Below are 15,124 nucleotides of genomic sequence, written 5' to 3'. Positions count from 1 at the left end.
GAGCGAACCTATTGGCTCTTCCACTCCCGGCCACCACCCCTCGCGGAACGTCTGTTGGCGGGGACACCTGCCTTTCCTCAGGAGCGCGCGCCCATTGGTTGCTCCGGCCGCGGCTACCAGGCTGTCCTCTTACCGGCCTACCCCGGAGTCCCCCCCCCGCCCCCTGATTGGCCGCCGCCGCCACTCCCGCCCCCAACGGGCCCGACCGGGGAAGTGCCTGCGACCATGTGGCGGCGGCTGCCGGGGCCGCTCCGTCCCGTCCGTCCCCCCCCGCCGCGGAGCACCGCCACTCCCCGGGTCGTCTCGATCCCTCTCACCCCCGTTGAGCGGTGGCCCCCGGCCCGGTATTACCGGGACGCGCTGCCGGCGTTTCCTCTCTCTAGAGACGCGGGGCAGAGCGATCGTGCGGGCAACCCCCGCGCTGGGTGCAGCCCCCCCCCCCCGGGCGCGCGGCTCCCGTTAAGAAAAATAATGATCGGAAGGAGCCGGCGAGTGTTAATTAACGGTGGGAAATGACGGGTCTGGAGACATGGCGGAGCTGCTTCACGTCTGTAATCCCGTGCAGCTGAAGCGCTGTCATCAACGCAGAAACGGCGGGGAGGGCTGTGTGGGCGGGCAGCGAATCGGCCCCAGTACCGCAGCCGGGCTTGAAGCGGGGTGGGGGACCTGGTCTAACCCCCCCCGGGGAGCAGGCAGCCCCGTTTAACCCCTCCAGGCAGCAGGCAGCCTGGTCTAAGCCCCCATGGCAGCCTAGTCTTAACACCCCCAGCCCAGGGTGCAGGCAGCCTGGCCTAAGCCCCCCCCCCCGGGGAACAGGCAGCCTGGCCTAACCCCCAGCCCAGGGTGCAGGCAGCCTGGCCTAAGCCCCAGCCCAAGCAGCAGGCAGCCTGGCCTAAGCCCCCCCCCGGGGAGCAGGCAGCCTGGCCTAAGCCCCAGCCCAGGGTGCAGGCAGGCTGGCCTAAGCCCCCCCCCGGGGAACAGGCAGCCTGGCCTAAGCCCCAGCCCAGGGTGCAGGCAGCCTGGCCTAAGCCCCAGCCCAGGGTGCAGGCAGCCTGGCCTAAGCCCCCCCCCGGGGAACAGGCAGCCTGGCCTAAGCCCCAGCCCAAGGAGCAGGCAGCACGCAGAGGTCCTGAGCCCTGTGCCAGGCCTCCCGGTGAGGAGGGGAAAGGGTCTGGGCTTCGCCTACAGAAATGTGGGGCCACCCCCCGCCCGCCTGCCCCCCGTTTGCATTGCTCCCCAAGGAGCTCCTCTGCTTGTACCTGCCTGGGAAGTTACTCAAGATAAATGCCTCCTAATTGAGCCATTTAAGAGCCAGGCTGTAGCCCCGGGTCAGAGATCTCTTAAAAGTCTTGTCTTTAATTAGTCTTTTCCTAAGCATCCCATCCTGCCTTCCCAAGGGAGCTTCTCTGCCAGTGCCAGAGGGGTGGGGGAGGTGGTGAGGAGCAGCTCGCCTTACCCTCAGCCCTTCTCCCCACCGGGGAAAACGTCTCTGCTGGGTTCTTTATCTGGATGGAGCCCTTTACCGACCACCATTCACCTCCTCCTTGCCTCCATCCCCTGTGTCTTTACCTTACAGCGGCTCAGAGAGATCCAAGATCTCTGCTGGGTTCCCCAGAGGGAAGGTCCGGGGGAAACCCATCACTCCAGCATCTTTGCAAACAATGAGTATCCCCTTGGGATAAGCCCTTCCAACATCGCACACAAATCACTGCCGATTCCTCCCATCCTAGTGTGAAAAACAAAAGCCAGGGACCTGGTTTCCCACATTACACCATGGCCAGGTGAGGGGCTCAGACGGGGCCGAGGTCAACCCACCACAACAACCAATGTGGGTTTACAGACATCGGTCTTGTCAGGCTCTCCTGGCAACTTCCATGAGATCTCCAACACAGGTAACAAAGGAAAGAGCTTTAAAACAATAATCCCACAAGGGATCTGCATCAGAATTCTGATCTTGATGAAGAAACTAGAATGATACCAAAACTGGATGATGCTCAGTAAGTCAATTGAAAAAACAAATCTTAAAATAGAATGGCAAATAGGGGATCTACCATGCAAGAGACCCTAGAGGGAGTAAATTGGGGAGAAAACTTCAAATCTCAGTGATGAAGCCTGTGAGTATGTCATGGCCACTCAACAGCTAAAGGCGTGAGGGGGCAACACCACAGGGCCCACAGGCTCATCTGATGCTCAGGTGAACAAAGGCAATCAGAAACGCTGTCACCACTGGCAGCATCCACAGGTGGAGGAAGACACTGCAGCTCAGAGAGAGAAGATCCATCATCTGCTCTGCAGCAAGAGATTCCAGGACTTGCTACGTACAACAGAACCGAAGGGGGACTTCATCATCTGGGAATAAAACCCCAAAATGTGGTCTATGAGAAACTTTCAGCCAGTGGACAAGGAACAGCAAGAGACATAAGCTGGAAAGCTGAAACTCTGCACATTCAGCGTCAAAGAAAAACGTAAGGGGATACAATTAGACATTGGAACAACTGTCAAAGAGGTTGTAATGGATTTGCTGCTGTTAATTAATTTGGGGAAGCTCTGTGACCCCTGCTATGTGGGAAGCGAGACTAACTGATCCCATTAATACATCAGGCTGAGAAAGTGCTGCTGAGCCTGGGCCAGGAAATAAGCTGGTTTCCCTGGTGAAAAAGTTGGATGAAGTTGGGTACCTGCTGCTGGAACCGCAAACCTCAGCCCTGCAGCCAGCCCGCAGAGCTCCCTCCAGCTGCCTGGAGCCAAGCTCCTGCCTAAACCCCGCAGGGAAGGGCCGCCTGGACACGTTTCCTGAGCAGGACCAGCTGCCAAGTTTCTCTCTTTCTGGTCACCTCTATTTCACAGCTGCCCTCCCAGCCCGGTTTTCTCCACCCTATTGGGAATCTTCAACCCTCCCCTCGCTGCATCCAGAGGGGATGAAGCACCTACACGTGAAAGAACAGACTCTGTCCCAACTCCTTTGCATTTAATCTGCCGGATGAGAAAACTCACGCTGCAGCCCAGCGCCCATGAGAAGTTCTTTATCTCCTTGCAACCCTATTCTGGGAGAGGAAAGTCAGTTTTCCCACCAACCTGCAGCCTCAGCTATGCTCTTTGTAACCACGCAGGATAAGGAACCCTGTTTCTACTCCTACAGCATCATTGTTCTCTGCTTCCCAGCCCAAAGACCTGCTCCAACACCCTCACAGCACCCACGTGAAGTCCTGTGACACCCGTGGCATGGAACGGCCCGACGGCCCAGTGCTGTGAGGTGCCAGGGGAGGTTTTACAAACGCTCGCTTACAACATAACTCATGTCAGAGCTCGGCAAACAGATGGCGATGGAAGTCTTTGTGCCATACTGATTTCTTGCACTTCAGTAAGGCCGCACGTAGAAAGGTTCTGGAGATTCACCCTCTGGAGATTTCCTCTGCCAGGCAGCCTTATTCACCTGCCACAAAAGGAGCTGGTGGAACACGGCACTGCCACGCTCCTTCCACCCCTTCTTTCCCATTTTGCAAACGCAAGCAGCGACGCCCCTCAATATCACGCACAGTAGATGTTCCCTACTGAACCAGCTAGGATAGCGCATGTTGCTGAAGAGCCTACAGCCCTTCTCGCCCGAAGAACCTGTTCCCACGCATGTGAACTGATGTGCGCTGCACGCATATTTAAAAAAAAATCTTTATTTACATTTCAAAATGTATATATGTAAAAAAAAAAAAAAAAGATAGATGCCAATTATTAAATCATTTCAGGAGGACGTCAAGAGCGTGGATCTGGCCTGCGGAGAGGACTGGGGCAGTGGGGGAACTGGCTGGAGCTGGAACTGCACGGAGCCAGCACAGCCTAACCACCGGTGGAGGAACACTGAAACGAAGAAGAAACAGGTCCAAAATGCCGGACAGCCATTCCCAACTCATCCCACAACAGCAAGACTGTGCAGGGACACTGGGTGCCGCTACAGCGATTTTCAAGCGAGCGCTACTTGCTGCATGCACCAGCTCTCGTCAACCCTGAGCTACAGAACTCCGGAGTCCTCCCGGGTCTCCACGCCAGGCATCTGCAACTACCTCTGAACTTAAAACCAGCAGTGCCTGTTTCTCCTGGCTGATTTTCAAGGATCTGGACAAGTAACGGATTTCGCTGCCTGACGTTGGGCGAGACAAACGCTGTTCTTGTCTACAGGCAGCTGAGCGGCAGCAGGGTGCAGACAGACAGTTCCTAAGACCTGGCTGGGAAGGAAGGAAGGTGGCACCAGCCTCACACCCAGAAACGAAACACTTCCAGTCTCAAGTTGGACGTTGCCCAGAGAACACGTACTCCAAAAAGAAACGATCGACGAGGTTGCTGAGGACAACCCTAAAGGGGACCTGACCCATCAGCAAGGGTCTGCCAGAAAAGCCTATTAACAAGGTCGTCCCTATCTTCAAAAGCCCATAAATGCCACCAGAAGTACCAGGGAAAGGAAAGAATGATTCCATTCCCTGTTGTCCCTTCATCAAACAGGAGGAGCTCCCAAGAATCTGAAGTGCTGCAGAGCTGAAAGCCTTTATTATGGAAGTGGGGACACCTCTGTGGGCAGTTCCAGATGTCTTTGGAAATCATTCAACGGAAGGTCAAAAATTGTGGGGATTTGCTTTTGTCAGTGCCTGCCTGCCTGCCTGCTGAAATTTGAAAAATCGGCAACCAAAAGGCTAATACAGCAGATTTTTGACAAGCTGCAGCCTGACACACTGAAATCGAGACAGATTTGTTTAAACGCTTGTGGTTTTTACAGTGAAGTGGGCGGACAAATGGAAACAGAATACTGTACATTAACCTGAGCGCTGTCTTGAGCCTATTGATTAACCAAAATGAAGCCTGAATAATCATAAATGCTGGAAACATCTCCCTTCGGATGAGGATGGTGCTATTTTTTGGAGTAAGACTATGTAACATGATAATTCCTCAGCCCTTCAGTGGTGGCACTCCTATGGTGTACTGAGCAAGGAGGCTCAAGTCCTCTCTTCCTCCTCTTCTCTTCTTGATCCCCGCCTGCCCCGCACATGGATGCTCTGCTTTCTGGAGCCATCGCAGAGCTCACCAACTCGCAGGTGAAAGCAAAGCCTCCCACCCCACCCCCCAGACCGTCCGGGCAATACCAGCTGGATTCCTGCTGCCGTTCCCTTTCATCCGCTGGTTTCTAACGCCCCTCGGCCCCCAGGCAGCCTCACCCCATCCAAGGCACAGCTCCCACAACCCCAACTTCCCCTTGATGGCAGCTGCAAAATCTTATCCCTCTAGCGCTGCCTTTGATGCTTGTGTAGCTCGGAGGGAAGCCAGTTCAGGGAGTTGAGCTGGCAAAACACTAACGCTGTTAGAGAAGCATCTTCTGGTGTTTCACTGAGCTGAGTCAGCTCTCCGCAGACTCGAATGAATGTGAAAGTAAGTCAAGAGAAAAGCACGGAACAGAGCAGCCGGCGTTCAGTTGCACTGGGTGCCTGTGAAGACTGAGACTTACCACGTTTCTGTTCCATTGTCTTACATTTCCCCACACTGAGAGATCACAACTGGCAGCTTGGGTTTGTTATTTGGACCCGTAGGCACATTCTGGGGGACGAACAAATATATAACGTTAAACCTTAGAAAAGCACAGCAAATCCAGTGAGTGACAGGTACTTGAAGACTGGCACGAGGTGTCTGTGCAACATCAGGAACAGGCAAATCTAGACGCAGCTCTGAGTAACACAGAAGCACCATCACGTATTTTGGCAACCGACCCGGCTGCAAGCTGGTGAACTCTCTCTGTGCGCGGAGGTTTGGGATACAGACCAGATGGCTTTGAACGGGAGGGAAGGAACAGAGCAAAAACTGGAGAGCTCCTGGTGAGATACAGCAGGCATCGTGTCACTGGAGGCTGCTCTGGCTGAAATATTTACAGTTACTCATTACAGCTGCAACAAGCAAAGCAAACTTGTATCTGTACAGAAGGGGAATCCAAGTACCAGAGAGTCACAAAGCAACCCCCGTTCTGAACCTCTCGTTCTGCTGGACTCGGCTGCTCTTCCACGAGTCTCTTACTCCTTCCCTTTAATTTGCCCCTCGCTGCAACGATGCACAAAGCAGGCACACCCCAACCCTTCCACCAGTGCTTCTGGCAAAGAGGGCTGCCAACACATGGATTGTATCATGCTGTACGCTTCCCTGCACATCACCTTTTCCCAACACCGAGCAGCTCTCAGCTCTGTGTTTGCCCCACTTTTTAGGTTCTCTCATGGCAAAGGCCCTTGTGCACATTGTCCCACGCGCGCGCCACGAAGTTAGTTTCGGCTGTCTCAAAGAACCCACCGTTATTTGTTAAATCTACTCATTATCCCACCGTCACACCCAGTCACAACGTTGGCAGCGACCAACACCCCCCCCCCCCCCCCGAGCATATTTATCTTCAGCTCCTGGAAGCCCATCAGAAGATTCGCTTAATTTTTCTTATTAAACATGCTGAGGACAGCCCAGCAGAACTGATGATTTAGCACCCACTGAATAATCCCAGGCAATGGCACAGACGTGATCTGCGTTACGCTCTTGTCTGAGCTGCTGATGGAACAGATTTTCAATTCTGCTTCCTGAACAAATGCAAAGCATTGCAAATAAAGCCACAAGAACACAATCCCCGCTCAAAGACTAACCAGCAACCATGAGCGCATAGCATCTCTAAAGTCAATCTATATGACAGCCTTTGCCTCAACAGATTTCCTGCTATTTTATAATGATGACCACCGGTAATACCAGTTATCAACACTGGTATTCCCTGGTATCCTGTAAACAGAGAGCAAGAGAGAACAGAACAACCCTTGGTAATCCTCTACGTGATTTTCCAACGTGGACATTCACAGAGGAATAGGCAAATTCAACTTACTTCAATTTTTCTCATCACCAACAGCCCATCAACAATTTTACCTAGAAGGAGAAAAAGCATCCACTTCAATGGGGCTGATTTTTCACCCCCCACTCATCACAGGTACACGCATTTTTGTCCCTCCTTAAAAGTCTCGTGCAGCGTATAGCTACCGGGCACTCTGGGGTTTCTTACCGATCTCTAAACTGATAACGGAAAGAGTCTCCCTTAAAACATTTCCCACATTCTGAACAGATTAAGGGCATTTTCCCATCGCAGGGGTGGCATGTGTAGAAATCGAGGTTTGGAGACCTACCTCCACCAGCTGTGCTAAAATACAGCGTGAACGCTATCAACACAGCCTTTGTTAATGATGCAAAAACGGCAATGAACGGTATCCGTGTTACTTAAGAATTGGAAGAAGTAGCAAGTAGGCTATCAGCTTAAAGGCTGGCCTTGAAATCCTACAGCTCAAGCGGCAGCATGCGAAAAGTCAGGAATTCCATGAAACCACATCTGCTATCTAAAAACTCAAAGATCTAAAAACTGAGCTGAAAGCTCAGTCCTACTCTCTGACAGTGGAGAAGAAAGGTATTCCTTCGCTCATCCATCTGTCCCTTCTGCACTGGCGCAAGGATTTACGTAGTAACACGATACACCGATCGAGGAACTGATCCGGATTGAAGCTAACCTGGGAAAAAAATGTTTCATTTCCACAGCGATCCATCTCGGTATCTGGCTGCACAGACACCTCTGCTGGCACAAGCGAGGGGGGAAGAGCAAGCAGTCCATGGCTGTTTATTTTAGCAGCTGTGCCACAGGGAGTGTCTGTGAGCTGGTACGCCAGGCCTCCGCCGCAAGTACTCACCAAAAACAACGTGTTTTCCATCCAACCAGTCACATTTGGAGCACGTAATGAAAAACTGACAGCCGTTGGTACTTGGACCACTGTTTGCCTGGGGGTCGAGAACGGCAAGATACGAAAAGTGTACAAATCAAGACTCCCCAAAACCGAAGGCAGAGCATCTCACATAGGAAAGAGCTGTTGCTCTAGACCCAGCCTAGCTTATTTTTAGCTTATTGCTACACAAACCAAAGGAAGCAAGATAAACATCTGCAGGAGAGTTCCCTGTGCTGGGATGTGGCACGCCACCGAGTCTGGCCGTGCCAGCACGCGCGAGAGCCACGCCACCAACTTTTTATTATACTTCTACGAAGGCACATTCAGCACAAGACTGCGCTGAAATCGGGGCTCTAGAGCACGCTCCTGAAAAAAGGCTGAACGTTTTGGTGATGAGTACTTACCGCTGCAGTATTGTCCTGGGGAAAACTGAAAGCCAGGAAGCAGGGCAGGGGAAAAAAAAAGCAGCTGATTTCTGCTATTTGAAAGGTTTCCTCAAAACAACAACAACAAAAAAAAGGTGTCTGTTCTGATGATCAGGATGAGAACGGTAACGATCATGTTGGCACAGGGTTCACAGCAACGGTGTCATGCAGACGTGAAATTTAATTCATACCCAAGCACAACACCCAGAGCGTTTGCACTCTGCTAAGAAAACATCTCTGCAACGCTTAAGTCCATTTCAATTCTTCAAAGCTCTACTGACAACCAGGAGATACTAAAGCCCGTTTCTGGGCTGACAATGAACTGGGCAAGTTTTGCAGCCGCAGGACTGCACAGGACACGGTCACATTGGATTTTTACTTATCGCCAGCCACCTTTGGAAGGATCCAGCTGGGATGGACCATGGTTTGGCCCAGCAGAAGGACTCCAGAGCCACACCACTTTAACACAAAGCTGGCAGTACCAGCTTGGATCCCTTCTCCTGCGCCACGGGACACTTAGCTGTGTCATGACACCTTTTTGGGCCATGTTTTGAACTGGATGAATAACTAATCCAAATGGTGAATGCCCAAAGCAAGTGGTTGTAAGGGCAGGGCAGCTGAAGAAGCTGGGGAAGAAGCAGTTGTGGGTAGGAACACTGAAGCACCGGCTCCACTTGCCTTCTATTGCAAAAGTCAGCGTATCGTTCCTATCAGGCAACATGCAACGGTTGCAGTTTTACCTACAACGTTGAGCAGGAAGCCTATGTTATAAAAGATACCATGGTAACGCTGCTAGGGCTTTGAAACTCCCAAATCTCTTTGTTTCATCCTTGCTGAGGTCAGTGTTTGATAACAGTACGAGGGAAGAAAAAAAACCCCAAACCCCACCACCACTGGCCACTGTATGAAAACTGTAAGAATCGAGCTATTCTGAAAGCTGATCAAACAAAGCCTGCCCCAGCACTCCAACAGGTAACAAAGAAAGGATGCTGCAGGATCAGGACTTCTGCGGTACTCAACACATTAACCCACGAGTAGCCTTCTGACTCGTAGTTACAAAGCAGGTCTTTCAGACCTTGTATCCAATGGTGGAGATTTCTGTTGTCTGGCAAATAATTATACACTCAGGAAAAGGGTGCGGAGAAAGAACCAAAAGCTTCTTAGTCTTAGAATGTCTTTATTTTATACTCACCATAGAGAGCAGCCCAGGAGCAGAGTGTTTCAGCTTGAAGTTTTCATCTGCAAAAGGACCCCTATATATACTGGCTACTCCAGTGCCGTCTCCCTGTGCGAGAGAGGTGCCCAGTCAGCCACAGCAATTGCTACAGAACAGTTCCCTTTAAAAATTAAATTTAAAACCCCCAAGCAAAGGGACAGGGTTACACTCAGCCCAAAACGGACGCTCTACTGCCATTTATATACGCCAGCAGCCAACGCATTCAGATGCTTCATTGCTGAAGAAGAACAGCGACTGCTTTCTAACTACACAGAACATCGTTTGCCATCCATATGTTGGCAGAAACCCGTGGAGATGGTAAGGATTAAGTCCAGGCCTCCCAGAGCGAGACGGAGCCTATAGATCGCTTGCACTTGGCAGGGTAAAGGGTGGGGACGTGGAAGGGTGGGCTGGTGTGACATGGAAAGCAGAAGTGCTTGTGTGGAAAAAGTTGGCTGATGGTACGCTGACTTTACTGGAAACCGGGAAGACATTTCTCTGTTCAGCAAGGACAGTTCCTAAAATACGGAGTTTCTAATTTTTGCTGTACTTGCTACCAAATTGAGACACCTTGTCCTTACTACAAGCCCTAGCACTCAGATCTCAAGACGCTGATAAACGAAAGCAGCAAGGCCCGTAACAGCTGCAGACCGCAAGCTTTGACCGCTCACGAGTTTGGAACTTTGCGGAAGCCTGACGCGTGGCTCACGTTGACACACGTAACCTGTGGGACCGCTGAAAGGCCACCCTGCCCTTGGGTCCAGCGCTGCAGAGACACTCCGTATGATGCCAAAAGGACCGAGCAAGGACCCTTCAATAGAATGGCCTTAAAGATGCTGCAGCGAGGAACCCTCCAGGGAAAGCTGCAGAAGCAATGCAAACAGGTGCCTCTGGCATGGTCAGGTAAATTTACCATTCTGACAGAAACTTCCCTTTCTGTGTCCATTTCTCTGTTGATTTTCCCTTTCTGTGTCACTTCAGTCCCCTTTCTTCTGCCTTGCTGCAACCTGTCTCCCTTCATTGCCTTTCTACTTAACAGATACATCTTTATCAGGCCAAATTAACAGGTAAACAAGACACTGTTAGCATACCATGTGCAGCTCCACGTCTTTTGCTCTGCTTGCCTAGCCCTCGCTTCTTCTCCTCCTATTCTCCGTGGTTTACTTAATCTGTCACCTCTGAGACAGGAACATATACCCTGTCCTAGGGTTCAGTGCGACCGTTCTTGCTCCCCAAGTGGCTTTGTAATAAATGTAACTTATATATTACACATACTGGTGCGATCTGTAACGCTTGTTGAGCTTCAGAGGAAGTAATGAAACCCACCGAATAATAGATTTGGTACTACATATAGGGCTACGGCTCGATATACCCTCACTAGACAATTGAGCAGCATCACAATTAACACCATTAGCTTTTTTCACCCCCCTCATATTTTGAAACACTTCCAGAAATGAAATGATTTTACTGGGTCCTAGGAACCCAGTAAAAGTGAAGAAACCCTGTGGTCCTCCAGCCTTCCCCACATACTCTGCTCATCCCCGAGTCAGAGCCTGACCACCACTGCGGGCACAAGGTCACTTCTATTCTGAGACAATTCACTAACAAAGAACTAATTTTGATTTCAACTCTCTCTTGCACTAGATACTTGCTTCTCTGCTTAGGGTCCCTCTCCACAAAGCTAACAGAAATTGGCTGGGTTTCTCGTTTAGGGCGACAGGAGAAGGGGGAAGCAATGACAGGGTGGAAAAAAAAAAAAAAAATGTTTGCAAGTTTGAAAAGCCTCTAGCTGTACTGCCATGCTGTTTTTAGAGAGGAGATATTTGGGGAAGGAGAAGGCACGTTCACCCAAGACTCCAGATTTGTTTTCAGGTACATTATAGTCTGTTGCAGGAAGATGGCAGCAACTCTATGAGGAAACCTCCAGTTACTACTGGTACCTCAAAAGAGAGCCAACAGATCCCACAAACCAGCACGGACCCTTGGAAACAGTCGCATATTATACCACCTAGGAAAAGTACAAAAGGAGTACATACGTTTACGAAGTCCCCTCCTTGGATCATGAAATCCTTTATTACCCTAAGGAGGTAAAACAATACTTAGTTCTCAGTAGAAAAACGCCTCAAGAAGCTTAATGTGCAATAAAAAGGAGTTCTGCCTCGCAGCGCAACAAAAGGTATCAGGGTCTATATGCTACAGTCTAAAATCTACAATAAATATCAACGACTGGTTGCCATCAGGTGATTTGGGACCCATCGCTGTCGGACCAGGGATCGTAATTAGGTGACAGACGCCAGGAAATGATCTCTGACCTGGCACACCAGGGACGGGGGATCCCTCCCAGTGAGCCCAGCGCACACATCTGACAGCACCCCCAGATCCCCCAGAGCTACAGGAGGACAATGTCAGCTGTGACCTACAATGCCTTCGAGGCAGGTCTCAACACCACATCTAGCTCAGATCGCTATTGACGTGCCTAAATAAAAGCGGATGAATTACCTGTGGAAAGTGCTGCCTTTATAACCTATAGGGACACCATCTTTCCTGCAAGGAAATAACAAGGAAAATCATTGCAGCTTACTGGATATGCCAACACAAAACCCTCCCTGGAGTTCAGCCCTACACGTTAGGAGCTGCCTTGAGCACGTACAACCGAGCGCTGGAGCCTGGCTCTCAGCTGGGCCTGTCAGAGGCCAAGGGAAACCTCGAGTGGGCTCTGCCCGGTAAAGGACACGGTTCCCTACAACATCCATCTCATCCTCTTTACGGGATCCCACTGCAATTGGCAGCATGAGCAGGTGGGAGCTACAGACAGGGCTTTTTAGACCAACCTGACCACGCACACGGTCGTGCCCAAAAGGGAAAGTCTGCGATCTCAGCGACCGACTGAGCCTGTCACAACTTCTTCAGAGCAGACTTCCGTAACTCTTTCCTTTTGTACTGGTACAGTAAGGAAAACTTCCAAGTGAGCCTTCTTCCTTCTCACCCGGCCCTGTTTCTCTGAAAAGGCTACTTAAAAGGACACTGTAACCCGCTTACCTGAATTCACCTGTACAAAACTGCCTGGAAAACAAAAAAAAAAAAAAAAAAAGCAGAGCGTGAGCCACATGTGAACTCTGAGGACAAAGAGGGCAGCTTTCAGCCAACACTCACTGACTCTTGTGCAGGATTTTCCTTACTGAACCCGGGACATCCCCAGTTAAGCGGGAACCAGCAGTAACTCCTTCCCACTTCCACTTCAAAACAGACTTGTATGCTTTCTGGGGTTCAGGAGGTCAGATATTTAATACCGAGGTTGTATGAGACTGAACACGGAGCAGGCACTGTGTTTCACAGAGAACAGGATATATCCATTTCTCCCGTGGAAACAGGACATCCTTCCGCCAGTGGCAGAGAGCTCTGACGTGGCATTAAGGTACTGCCTTTTCTAAATGCACCGAGCGTATCAGAAGCTCCACAGTGGGAGCAGAGAGGGACTGCAGTCCTTCACCCTCCAGGCAGATGGGTTCCCCTGAGGGATCGGGATGCTGCACGGTCACATCCCTCTAGGAACGGAGAGAGGAGCAAGGCAGGCACAGCGGTTCTGGGAGGCAGGTGGGCACTCTGCCACCAGAGACATCCCCGCACCGTAAAGCCTTTGCAGCCCGGGTCCAGGCAGCCCTGCAGGAACGCCGGCTGCTCCTTACCTGAAGTTCTCCGCCGTTTTGGGTACAACGTCGGCAAACAGCTCGATCTTCATGCGGCCGACCTCCTGGAGAGACGGTGGCCAGATCACCCTTCCACGCCCCACTTGCGCACTCCCGCCTCCCCATCTCCGCACCCAGGCAACTCCCCAAATTCACCCTCCTGCTGCACCCCCCATCCCTCCTGATGCAACCTCGCACCCTCCCCAATGCGCCCCGTAACCCTACAGCCCCACTGCTCCCCTGCAACTCCCTCCCGCTGCGCCCTCCAAGCGCTTTGCTGCGCCCCTGCAAACCCCACGATGCGCCCTTGATCCGCCCCTCCACTGCACCCCCCCGTTGCGCTCCTACACCCCCACCAAGCCCTGCAGGCCCCCCCGCCGTGCACCCCTGACAAACCCCTCCCGGAGCACCCCTGGGTGCCCCCCACCCGCTGCCCCCCTACCACCTCCCCCGCAGTGCTCCCCTGCAAGGCTGACTGGCTGGCTGACGGACTAACTGGCTGCCTGACTGACTGACGGGCTGGCTGACTGACGGACTGGCTGACTGATGGGACTGGCTGGCTGACGGGCTGGCTGACTGATGGGACTGCCTGACTGATGGGACTGGCTGACTGACTGACTGACTGACTGGCTGCCGTTTTCCCTTCCCCTTCCCTTCCCTTCCCTTCCCTTCCCTTCCCTTCCCTTCCCTTCCCCTCCCCTCCCTTCCCTTCCCTTCCCTTCCCTTCCCTTCCCTTCCCTTCCCTTCCCTTCCCTTCCCTTCCCTTCCCTTCCCTTCCCTTCCCCTTCCCCTTCCCTACCCTCCCCTCCCCGTGCAGCCCGCAGCCCCGGGGCCGGGGAGCGGCAGCGCCTTCGCCCACCTGCCCGCCGATGGTGACATCGAAGAAGACCACGGGGTTGTTGGGGTTGGACGCCAGCACCGCCATTGCGGCCGCCTCTCCCGGAAGCGGAAGTGGCACAGGAAGCCCCCAGCGGCACCGGAAGCCTCAGGCCTTCCTTCAGTTGCCGCGCCTGGCGCTGAGAGCGGGCCGCGGCATTCCCGTTGCCGTTGCCGGTGGCCCAAGAGCACCTTGTCTCTGGGCCCAGCCGTCCCTGGAGTCAGTCCTGCGGCAGTTACTGAGCTGTGACGCCAGGCGACGCCAGGAGGGTGTCAGAGATGTGTCAGCATTGGTTTGGGATACTGGCGTTACCCTGGTCGTCCAGGGGTATCCTTGATCCCTCATGGACAGCTCTGACCTTCCCAGAAGCCAAGCCCGTATCTGCAGGCCGGGGCTGCTGCCCTCCATCCCGTGGTGCTGGCCCTGCCAGGGGAGCCCCTGCCGTGCTCCCTCCGAGGCCTTCCCCGCCCGCTGGGCCTTTCCTTGCAGCTTGGCAGGGCCGAGCTTCAGCAGGGTTCAGGGCCTGGGCTGCAGGCACGCCTCCGCCGATTTGTGCGGACGTGCTGCAGTGCAGAGGGTAGACAGGAAATCTCCGATGCCCGGGCTGAGATTTCCATGGGCTCCAGGAAGCGGCACCTGAGGAGAAGGTGCTGACGTGCATCAAGGCGACCGTGAAAGTCGTTGTGCGGGCCTTGACCGAAGGCAAGGACTTTGAATTTTTATTCAGGAACATCGGCATCCTGGTTTGCCGAGGAAGGAGAGGGGTCATGAGGTTCTTTGAAGACCTGCTCCGAGACATGGACAAGACGGGGATCCTGCCTAATGTTTTTCTCCATCGACGTTTGGCATGTTTTCAGAGCTCCCTCTAACTCCTTTGCAGCCAGGTCAAAGCCATGGCTTTGGGCAGGTTTCCCACGGACATTGCGGCTGTGCACAATGTGAAGCTCGGGCAATGCTGACGTGGGCACTGTGGAATGTGGGGACAAGAGAAAAGGCACATCCTACGGCAGTGACGCACTGAAAATCACATGCAGAGATGCCGTGCACCCTGGAAGGCACATTGAGGGGTGCGGGGAGACCCCAGAGGCACACGCAGTGGTCCCAGGCACACCGAAAGGCACGCTCGGGGGGACTGGGAACACCAGACAGCAAACCAAGGT

At 52.8% G+C, this 15,124-nt stretch overlaps 1 protein-coding gene across 2 annotated transcripts; it reads right to left on the bottom strand.

Moving 5' to 3' along the window:
* Positions 1 to 3,652: 3,652 nt before the first annotated feature.
* On the bottom strand, positions 3,653 to 14,050 carry LOC104631924 (peptidyl-prolyl cis-trans isomerase H). Of its 2 annotated transcripts, XM_075773476.1 has the most exons (10): positions 13,947 to 14,050; positions 13,088 to 13,152; positions 12,441 to 12,464; positions 11,901 to 11,945; positions 11,438 to 11,480; positions 9,378 to 9,470; positions 7,728 to 7,815; positions 6,881 to 6,921; positions 5,486 to 5,574; positions 3,653 to 3,852 (listed from the first exon to the last, which is right to left on the bottom strand). In XM_075773476.1, the coding sequence occupies exons 1-9, from the start codon at positions 14,010 to 14,012 to the stop codon at positions 5,506 to 5,508; spliced, it is 534 nt and encodes a 177-aa protein (XP_075629591.1). In that variant the 5' UTR covers positions 14,013 to 14,050; the 3' UTR covers positions 3,653 to 3,852; positions 5,486 to 5,505. The 2 variants fall into 2 exon arrangements, with proteins under 2 accessions (XP_075629591.1, XP_075629592.1); XM_075773477.1 differs by lacking the exon at positions 12,441 to 12,464.
* Positions 14,051 to 15,124: the final 1,074 nt, after the last annotated feature.

Source organism: Balearica regulorum, chromosome 21 (assembly GCF_011004875.1).
Source record: "Balearica regulorum gibbericeps isolate bBalReg1 chromosome 21, bBalReg1.pri, whole genome shotgun sequence".
Taxonomy (NCBI): domain Eukaryota; kingdom Metazoa; phylum Chordata; class Aves; order Gruiformes; family Gruidae; genus Balearica; species Balearica regulorum.
Note: the sequence above shows the minus strand (reverse complement) of the source record. Positions and strands in the feature narration are given on the sequence as shown.

What these genes read in the sequence shown, in the direction of transcription:
- LOC104631924 (XM_075773476.1), bottom strand. Translation starts at nt 14,012, where the DNA reads ATGGCGGTGCTGGCGTCCAACCCCAACAACCCCGTGGTCTTCTTCGAT. An exon ending in AAAACGGCGGAGAACTTCAG is followed by an intron (nt 12,465 to 13,087) that starts GTAAGGAGCAGC and finishes TTTGTTTTCCAG; the next exon opens with GCAGTTTTGTACAGGTGAAT. An exon ending in TTTTGTACAGGTGAATTCAG is followed by an intron (nt 11,946 to 12,440) that starts GTAAGCGGGTTA and finishes ATTTCCTTGCAG; the next exon opens with GAAAGATGGTGTCCCTATAG.